The 10,833-nt window shown below is 36.6% G+C and overlaps 1 protein-coding gene across 1 annotated transcript; it reads right to left on the bottom strand.

Annotated features, from left to right (window-relative positions):
• Positions 1–1,932: 1,932 nt before the first annotated feature.
• Positions 1,933–9,285, bottom strand: MRPL15 (mitochondrial ribosomal protein L15). The gene is made up of 5 exons (XM_028518687.2): positions 9,068–9,285; positions 8,104–8,258; positions 7,454–7,619; positions 4,635–4,758; positions 1,933–4,150 (listed from the first exon to the last, which is right to left on the bottom strand). The coding sequence occupies exons 1-5, from the start codon at positions 9,173–9,175 to the stop codon at positions 3,813–3,815; spliced, it is 891 nt and encodes a 296-aa protein (XP_028374488.1). The 5' UTR covers positions 9,176–9,285; the 3' UTR covers positions 1,933–3,812.
• Between the last annotated feature and the right edge of the window lie 1,548 nt (positions 9,286–10,833).

Raw genomic sequence — 10,833 nt, 5'->3', positions numbered from 1 at the left:
CTTAGTGTACTGTTGGTGGGAATGCAGATTGGTACAGCCACTGTAGAAAACAGTATGGTTTCCTCAAAACATTAAATATGCAAACACCTTTCCTCAAAAAATTAAATATGGAAAAATTAAATATGATAGGAAGCACCTATCATGCCTCTTCTGGGAATATATCCTGAGAATCCCAAAACAGTATTCAAGAAAATATATGCATTCCTATGTTCATTGCACTGTTTATGATAGCCAAGATCTGAAAACAGCCCAAGTGCCCATCAGTAGATGAGTGGATAAAAATGCTGTGGTACATTCACACAATGGAACACTATGTGGCTATAAAATAGGAAATCTTACCTTTTGCAACAGCATGAACAGACCTGACGAGTATTATGCTAAGTGAAGTAAGCCAGACAGAGAAAGGCAAATACCCTATGATCTCAATTATGTGTGGAATCTAATGAACAAAGTAAACTGATGAAATAGAGGCATGGATACATGGAACAGACTACTAGCTGTCAGAGGGAGAGGGGTTCAGTTTGGATGAAAGGTGAAGAGATTAACCAAAAAACATATATATCATATATGACACATAGATACAGACAAGAGTATAGTGATAGGCAGAGGGAAAGTGGGGTGGGAACTGGGTGGAGGTGGGCAAAGCTGAGGAAAATGGGGACAATGGGTGCATGATGATACAGTGGTGCAGATGATGTTTTATTGAGTTGTACATTTGAGATCTGTATGGTTTTGCAAACCAATGTCACCCCAATAAATTCAATGAAAAAAACTGCAAAAGAATTCTGAGACTGAAGGGCTATGGCCCATGTAATCTACCCTCATCTAATCTCCCTTATTTCCAATTAAGAACTTTGCTGTTGAGGCAATACCTGCCTATCTAACAATTGTGAATTGAATCACAAAAGGAAAACCTCAAGCAGCACAAATAAGTTGAGGCAGTAACTTACCTAGAATGATGCTCCATTTCTTGTCCAAATACAGAACAAGATGTGTTTAAATTTAAGGAAGTTCAGTTCTATGCAGATAGATTGATGTCAAAGGTTTCCTTAGTTTAAGGTGGCATCTTTATCCTCATTGTATATTAGAATTTAGAGACTTTAGGTTACCTTACACAACTTTTGTATCATACAAAGATTTGGTGTCACTGCATTTTACAGTTAAGAAAGGTTAAGTGACCTATCTAACGACTCCTATTTCAGACAGCTTAAGAATAGGGTGCAAAGTTTAAATACCCTAATGGAAAATACTCAGAAAAAGTGTCTTTGAAACACATTAGATATAAGCAGCAAATTTCAGAATGTGCAAGTCTATTCTTTTTCGACTGGGAAAAAGAAAGGACTCCAAACTTAAGTGGTTTAGTCAGCTCTAGGAAAAGATTTTGGGCAGCAAAATGAGAATATGGACTTTCACCTTTTATACTTCACTATTATGTAATTTTAAAACAAACATGAATTACTTTTATTATGACAATTAGGTTTTTTCCCCAGCAGTGATTTTTTGAAAAAGAAAATGTATTATATTCCTGAGTCTTAGTGACTCATTATAATCACTGAAAAAATTTTCTTTGTACCTTAGCATTTTTCTTTTGCAACCTATCATTTCTCTTCCTCCATACACTATATTCAAATGTAACTTTTCAGATACCTAATATAGGGATACATATTGTTCTGGTATTGTCCTAAGTTCTGGTATTAAGGAATATAGGGAGCATAAGATGGCTTTCAAAATATTTAGAAAAAACAAGCACATAAGAAATTATTTCTCTCAGATTGTTTTCTGGTGCTATGCTATCACTCTTCTTCAAAACCATTTTGCCCACCAAAATTGATGAATTAACCAACTTACTGACTTTCATAACTTACTGAACTCAGCCTTCCAGAATGGTGCATATACTAAACATAAAATTAAAGAGTTCTGTATTTTTTCTGATGTTTTTCTACTGTAAGTCAATTAACCCAGAGGTTGAAGTTTGATGGATACCAAAATAGTTGTCAATTCCCCTGTTCTCCAATATATCTTCTTATTCACCCATTGTAACAGAACTTTTAAGCTAAGAATGTAAGTTACCAAAGTAAAGACTTCAGGCTGTTTTGCAGAAGAGCACTGTATCCAAGCTCTGGCCAGTCGGGTTTCAGCATTGGTTTTGTGTCGAGCTTTTCTGAATCTTCCTTAGGAAAAGCTCCTTATTGATCTCAATTTGGATTATGAAGATGTCCATCTCACTCTAGAGATTAGAGCTCAACAGGGAGAAGCCATGGGCTCTGAGATGTTGTGGAGCAGAGGCAGCAATGAGCCCTGCACTAACCCTTGGCACTCCCTCTGAGAGAAAAAGATAAACTTCACCTCATTCAAGCAACTGTGATTTGGGGTTATCAATGGAGCCAAAACCAATCCTAATACCCCAACTCTGTTACTTGGGGTATCTGAAAAATAAAAACACGTTTTTATGTTTTTGCCTGTCCTCTGAAATTCCTAAGTGGCTATCATAGAAGATGATCCTAATAGATTTTCCTAAGTTCTGGTATTTTAAGGAATAGTTTAATAACAAGCCAAACTATCCTGAATAAAAATTGAAATAAACTGGTATATAAATTACAAACTGAATTTCAGGCCAGCAGTATATGAGGTAAATAAGTTAACAAAATCTTGCACCATTTAGGTTTTTAAATTTTTTATTTTAAGAATATACATAGTGAGAATCATTTTATCTATGCTGTGGTAGATATAACTCTGAAAATCTAAATAAGCTTACCGATTGCTGAATCTTTTATATTAACTTGTGTTTAATTTTTCACATTACTGTTTTTATGGCTTATATACTCAAAGAACAATTTTTCAACATCATTTAAAATGACTGAAAGACAAAGGTCTACAATATCTATGAAATAAGTAAATGTATATTAGTAAGAATTAAACATTTTTGTCAAGAAAAAATAGTGGCTTGTTTGTGAATTGTGCATCAGAGTTGAGAAAATTCACTTAAATTTTTGTTTCAACTTGCTAGCAAATACTGTACTTCCTAGAAGTCATTCACCAGTCTTAAACCTTATACTCACATTCCATATCTTAATCTCCTTAAGTGGGAGGCTTACCATCCTAACACAGGATAGCAGAGCTCCCTTGAGGCTACTGATTAAGAGGGGGCACCTACCTGCTGACTAGCAACTGTTCTAACCTTGACTGAGCAGGCATGCAAATAAATCCCATACCATTTACCCATTCATTCTGATTTGCAAAAATGACAAGACCTGGATGAAAAGATCATAAAAAAATCAGCTAGAAAAAAAATTTTTTTAAAGTTAGTCTTTTTCTTTCTTGCTTCTTTTTAAAATGATTTATTTTTTGAGAGGGGGGAAAGTGAGGAAAACCTTAATGTGCGAGAAATACATCATACATCAATCAGCTGTCTCCTGCGTGCTCCCAACTAGGGACCTGACCCACAACCCAGGCACATGCTGGGGCAGGGAATTGAACCAGTGACCTTTCGGTTTTCAGGCTAGCACTCAATCCACTAAGCCACACTAGGCAGGGCTAGAAATATGTTATATTTCTAAATGTTATAATGTTCCTTTGGCAGACCATCAGGGAGTATCTTCGATAGAACCCACACAGTTTGAGTCCCTCTATGCAGTCCTTGTTTACTGCATTTTAATTTTAATTTTGGATAAAAGTGAAAAAAAGATATGATTATACCAAAAACATTTTTTAAAAGGCATCTGGAGAATTACAAAGGAAATGCAATGAGAAATACATATGTTTCATTCCCTTTTCCAGTATTCTCTTACGACTCTGCTTTCTTGGAAGAAAATTCATGAGCTGTAATACTTGAGCAGATTCTCCTCTGTAGGCTTTAGGATTTTCTTATCTGCCATATTCACCACCCATCCAGGAGCGAGACCAAAGAAAATCTGCCTTGGATCCTTTCGAGTACTAAGCATCTTGAAGAGTTCATCTTTAGTGATATCAGGTAAAATATAACCATACTTCTTGGCAAGTTCAAGTCTTGCTTCAGGAAATTTGGCAGGATCCGCCAGGTAACCCCGATTCTTTGCATCAGTGTAATATGGGACTAAGGCTTCAGGTGGAAGCATTCTTTTTGGAATGGGTTGTCCCCGCAGGAAGAATGGAACAGGTTTGCATAGAATTTCTAAAAAAAATTTTCAAATTAAAAAAAGAGATATAAATATTGGCTATATATATAGACAGATGTTCTTTAATAATAATTGTCTTTTAATTATTTTTTAAATATTATCAAGATCAGAACTTAATTCTAATAACTTGTTTTAATAGGCTAATCTTAAGAAAATGGAAATGCTTTATTTTTGAAAGTTTACATCTTAAAAGTCAAAGTTACTCTTCAGTTACCAATGAATAATGAATTTCTTATGCATAGGTAACATCATAGTTAAGCCTCATGTTTAAAATCAAAAACTAAACCTCTTTATGTCATACTGGTTCAAGTACATTAAAAAAAGATGGAGCCCCACCAGCCAAACCACTAATAAGAAATCCTAAAACAGAAAACCAAAGTTCCTGAACTGCAAGTCAATGAACAATGAGGACTTTTAAAATCCTGTTGGCAACCAGGATAACACAAAGAAGAAAAGACAATGACTGCAGAACAAGCTTACCCAGACTTCTTGGATCATAGAAAGCTGTAGTAATGACACCGCCATTTTTTTCAATTGCAGCAATGGCTAGTTCTGAAGCCAACTGTACTTCAATATTAACTTTTGCCTTAAAGGTGTCAGCACCCTGTAATTATGTTAAAACAAAGTCAGTTAGTAGATAGTTTGAATAAAAGTAAATTATGGCAACCTTCCTTTTTACAATGTTTTCTCCTCCATAGTACCTATAATGTAATAGTCATTCCTATTTTTTTAATCATTCCTACTTTAAATACCTCTGCTCTGATCAAATTTTTTACATTTTTTAGACCTCTTGTTTTACCAATTTTCATTCCCTGTAATCAGGGATGACTATCTTTTCACTTGATGTCTTTAGTAGACCTCAATATAACTGCCCACTCCCAGTACTTCATTAAATGTAGGTTGTATAATTCTCCTAACAACTCTATGACAGAATTACTGCTAAACCAATGCCATTGATGGGGACACTGAAGTAGAGAGGTTAAGGAAACTGCTCAAGACCACAAAGCTAGGTTTCTAATCCAGGGAGTTTAGTCACACACATCTATATCCTTAACTACACTATGCTGTATGACATAGATAAAAACTTAACTTTCTCATCCCTAAATAAGCAAGAGGCCAAGAGATGATTAAAGAGGGGGATAGTGGGTTAGAACCAGGGAAAGAACAAAAGATCTGACAACCATATCTGAGCTTTAGAGGGGTCAGCTCCCTCTAGGGAAAAAAGTAGAATAACAGAAATTTAGTTTGCATTCACTATTGATTTTATTATAGCCTCTAAACTGGTAATAATAAACATAATGATGATGATGTCTATCTTTCCTGAGAACGATCAACACTAAAAAATGCAGTACTAAACTTTAAAGTTTTTGGTCACTTTAGTTTGGATGTGTATGCTGTATTTTACTTTATTTTTACTATTTTTTTAATTCTCACCTGAGGATATGTTAATTAATTTCAAAGAGAGAGAGAAAGGTGGGGAGGAGGTGGGGAAGTGGGGGAGAAACAGAGAAACATTGATTTGAGTGAGAAACATCAACTGGTTGCCTCTCATATGTATCCCAATTGGAAATCAAATCTGTAACCTAGGTATGTGCCCTGGCTGGGAATCAAACCCACAAACTTGTGGTGTATAGGACAATGCTCCAAACTGAGCCACCCAGCCAGGACTATTTCACTTTAATTTCAAAATATTCTAACAAAAATAAAGAGATGGTGGCCAATAGCATCTCTTTAGTGGTGACAAAAATATTTTGCTAATTTGGTATGGCTGAAATAAGCTGGCCCCCAATCAAATTCCTTTTCTTAATTATAAAACTCTAATGTGTCTCAAAATGTTCCATCAATTTCAAGACACATTTTCTCACAGTTTTTTCCATTTATAACTCTAGCCTGCATTTGGATAATCAATGGCACCTCTGACTCAACAAAATAACATTTTATCATGGTATCTGTGATTTTTAATTATTACGCCATAATTGCTTAACCATTTTTCTATCCTTAGGCATTGGAGTTAGTTCCATTATTTTCAGTATTATGGAAAGGATTTTTAGGAATATCTTTGTATCAGTTAGGTTTCTTTTGTTTTTCCTTTAGTACATACATTCCCAAATTGGTATTGTTGCACTGAAGGATAAAAATAATCTTAATAGTCACTTTTTATTGCAAATCTGAAATCCAGAAATGGTCAACCTATTTACAAAGCTATAAATGATATGTAACACTACTTACGAAGCCACTGCCTTGATGTAATCTTCACGATTATTTCAGCTAGAGTAGACACACACTTAAAAGCTGCTGAGATGTGCACTTTAATGGCTGATGAGGTCATGGATTTTTCCACAGCTTAATTATATACATATCTTCTTGTATACCCTGAGTAAATACTGAGGCTTAATTGTATATTTAGTATTCTCTTTTCAAATCATTTTATTTGGAATGCTTTTATCCATAAGGTTTATTTTTTGAAAGGAATCTTAAAATATTTTTCCAGAAACACGTTTCCCTCTTGCGCACACAGCTATATTATTGACATACAAGAAACAGGAATAGTTGATTAACAGTGTACAAGTTTATTTGCTTTTGAAATTCCTGGCCAACTGATAAAAAACAGAAAACTGCACGCAAATAACTTACATGATAGTGAGTTAGACAATAAAAACTAAATACACTGCATGGTAATAAATGTCAGGAGTTCATATATTCAAAGAAAAACACTTTGAGCAGGGTAAGGCAGACCAAGTATGACTGTGGGAGTGGGGGATGAGATGGGATGTATGAGTGCTCCCTAATAAAAAATGTCAAAAGGTGCCCTGGCTGGCGTAGCTCAGTGGATTGAGCACGGGCTGCGAACCAAAGTGTCGCAGGTTTGATTCCCAGTCAGGCCACATACCTGGGTTGCAGATCATGGCCCCCAGCAACCACACATTGATGTCTCTCTCTCTCTCTCTCTCTTTCTCCCTCCCTTCCCTCTCTAAAAATAAATAAATAAAATCTTTAAAATAAAAAAAAATGTAAAAAGGTGACATATGACCAGAGAAGCAAAGAAAGTGATGGAGCTAGGTGAATAGATACACAGAAGGGCCTTCCAGGACCTCAGATGAGAGGCCCCATAATGAAAGAATGCTGGCTTTCTAAAACACAGTTTAGAGTGCACAATTGAGTATAGCTCATTACTCAATCACTACTACGTAATAATTGTGACAACTTAAAAGGGATAAAAATAAAAGAAGGCAAAGTGATGATTATATAGAAATCAGAAATACCCTTCTATATAACTCCCAAAAAATCTAGAGACTTACCTCTTCTACCAACTGGACACCATAATCCCTTTTAAGTGGCTGAATGGTCACACCTCTTCCATTGACGAGTTGGGTTAAGTCAATAGGCTGAGTGGGATCAACTCGACCCAAATCAATAAGGTACTGCAGTCTGTTGAGACTCAAAGGCTGATACTGGCGTCTGAAGCTACAAGAAAGTAACAGTTGAAAAACTCAGTCAGAAAGATAAGAAACTTACCTTTCTTGATAAGTTCTCCAATTCAACTCAAAGCTTTGTTCTGTGATTTTTTTCCTCCATCAACTTAGCTGGTTTAACAGCTGCTTGTTTTTTGGTAAAATAATCTACCTCTCTAAGCATTTATTTCACTCATTTACACAAATAAATTTGTGAAAAATTACTGGGTGACAATGGGCCAAATTTTTATATATGTTTTGCTAAGCCTTTGAACAAATACAAGAGCAGGGATTATCATCTCCATTAGGCAGGTCTAAGTGCAATGTCTGGGGTTTCTTTCTACAAATTCAGGCTAAATTTCATTACCAAAAATAATTCAGAGAAACAATAACAAAAGTTGGTTTCAAAGTGAATTTAAATTTGTACCAACCTATTTTTTTAGGTTATTCTCAGTGAAATTAGGGGCTTTTACTTTAAAAACCAAAAGCAACCTTACCTATGCCCTTCATTAAACCCGTATTTGGGGATTCGGATGTAAAATGGGGTCTGGCCTCCCTCGAAGCCCAGTCGGGGCCGTGTTCCCCTCTGCCGTTCTCCTTTATGGCCCCTGCCACATTTTCTACCTCTTCTCCGACCTCTTCGTCGTCTTTCCTACAAAGAAAGTTTTATGATCTACTGATGCATTTTTTTTAAAACTGTATTTTACCTTTTCACTATATGTATATATTTTATGGCATTTATTCATCCAACCGACCCAAACTAGCTAAAACTATGTGCCCTGCACAGTTCTAGCTGCTCTAATGTCTACACACTCTGAATTAGTATCTCTTTGCCTCTGAAGATGTAGCCAATTCCTGCAACGTCCAAGTTGTGTTTAAAAGGCAACGAATAAGGATTCTATGACAAGCTTGCACCGAAAAATGCTAAAATTAAACATCCACAACAAACGATACAGGATATTCGAGAAAATTTATTTTGCAATTGTAAATGTGTTTGTTACGTATATTATTTTTATTTAAAGATTAACTGAAGAAAATATTTTTATTTCCTGTGACCTCACAAAAGGTGCTAATTTTTTTAAATGACAGTGTGTCAACTTTTCAGAGCTGTATTCAGTGATTTTTCAAGAGACATCTAACATAGCAAATCAACTCAATTCTTTCTCATGTAGACAAAGATACATTAGAAAAGCACTTCATTTTAAATCCAATTTTGAATGAGGCGGTCATTTTGTAGTTTTTGCGACTTCGAAGCTCCGCTCTAATGAACAATTACACTTTTAAATGTAAACCTTATTAAGAATCGGAACCACATGGGAAGATTATTCTCTCTGCAATGAAGGATTGCAACCCTATGTTCAACCCAACACTTCGGGAAAGGAGTCCTCCGGCACGACGGTAAAGGGCCGCTCTCGTGGCCCCCGTCCCCCAGCGCTTCCCGCACCGCCACTAGCGATTTACCAGTTTCCTTGAACCTGGATTCGGCTTTAGGTTGGCCAGACTCACACGGGGCAGGGTCCGGATCAAGCCCAGAGCCCTGGCCCCACCACCCTGCAAGGGACCAGCCATGTCTGCACCGCCACAAATCTTTCACCAGCACCCTTTTCACCTCAGCGCCTACTTGGCGTCGGGACGCTGCTTTACGGACTCGGCCCCGCCTCTGTCGTACCACAGTGCGCTGCGTCAGTCCCGTGCCGCATTCCACAGCGTTTGGAGCCCAGAACCCGGCCTTTATTTTTGGCCACGTGATGGTATCTTGAGAGTTCGTTCCCGGACGTGTAGGGCTGTCAGCACGCTCTACCTACAACGTTTTCTTACGCCACGCTCTGAGAGTGCTGCTCCTTAGGGAAGTTTTGAGTCTGTGTGTGGCCTGGTAGTCCTTTTCACGCAGTTGTCTTCTCTAATCTCAATGTGGAGCCTGGAAGAAAATAATGCGCTAAATGAAGATAACGAGCTTTGAACTTGTAATCACTTGTGGTAAAGTAAGAAAATAATACTCATGTGTACAAGTAAGTATGGACACCAACTGTATTTTTTCAGTATTTTTTTCAAGGAGGTAATGCTCAAGGGTCCAGCTATTAAAATTCCTCCCTAGTAATAACCTGTGAATAAAATTAAAACATGCATTTTCATCTGTGTGCTTGTATATTGCCTTGATCAAGTCACTGGGATACTAACTTCACTTACTGCTAATAATGATAGGATCTCTACCAAGGCTTGTTAAGTGTCCAACGCTGTGTTAAGTCAGTCTTACTTGATTTATCTAACTAAACAACCATTGGTAAAGGTAGATACTACCTTTTATAGATGGAGACAGTAAGCTTAGACAAGTCACTCAGGTAGCTTGACCAAGGCCTCACAACAATCAGCAAAGCCAGGATTCAAACTTACACTGCGTCCTATTGTAAAATTTTTAAACTATTTTTTATAATATAAAAATTGAGTATATGCAGCACAAAATACTTAACATTTTCACTCTAAAAATATCAGCTTTTTAATTTTTGCCTCAGTTGAGGGTAATATAGAAGACCTTCCTTGTTTCTTTTTATTGTTCTTTTTATATTTTACCATCTTCCTGGGGATTTTTTTTTTTTCCTGCTGATTCCTATTAGCGATCACAAATAGTAAGTGAGAAATTTTTGGAGGGCAGTTTGATAGAAGAAACATCCAAACCTGTAGAGAATTTTTATGAGTTTGAGCCAAACTTGACAGCAATTACTGGGAAGCAAAATCTCAATGGACTGAGAAAATGCTCCAGAGAATGGCAGTTTTACAGCTTATTTTATATATTCAAGTCAAAGGAAAAGACAAGGAGAGTTACATGAAGTTCATTGGTGGCAATTAGGGAGGTGGGAGAAAGCAAAGTGTGGGGAGGGAATCTCTGAAACTGAGTAAATAAAGAGTAAAATGCAGTGACCCTTCTTTTATATTGGTAGGTATAAGTAAGTTAACAATCAACATTGACAGCACATACAGATGGTATTCCAGGAACAAGATAACAGTGACTACAGTTCTGTAGTCTGGGGCTCTGGTGTGCCCTGAGTAGTCTTCAGATTCTCTGACATTCCAAGGGTATGTTATCTTAGATGCAAAAAGACAATATACTGGCTTATCTAAGGTAAAGATTGGCCTTTGTCAAGGAAGGTACAGGCCTAGGAACTGATGACCAGCCATGACTCACTTTTAATTTAGTCTGGACATGAAAATTCCTTTGCAGTTACTTTCAG

The sequence above is a fragment of the Phyllostomus discolor genome, chromosome 7 (assembly GCF_004126475.2).
Source record: "Phyllostomus discolor isolate MPI-MPIP mPhyDis1 chromosome 7, mPhyDis1.pri.v3, whole genome shotgun sequence".
Lineage (NCBI taxonomy): Eukaryota > Metazoa > Chordata > Mammalia > Chiroptera > Phyllostomidae > Phyllostomus > Phyllostomus discolor.
This window is presented reverse-complemented; position numbering and strand designations above follow the sequence as displayed.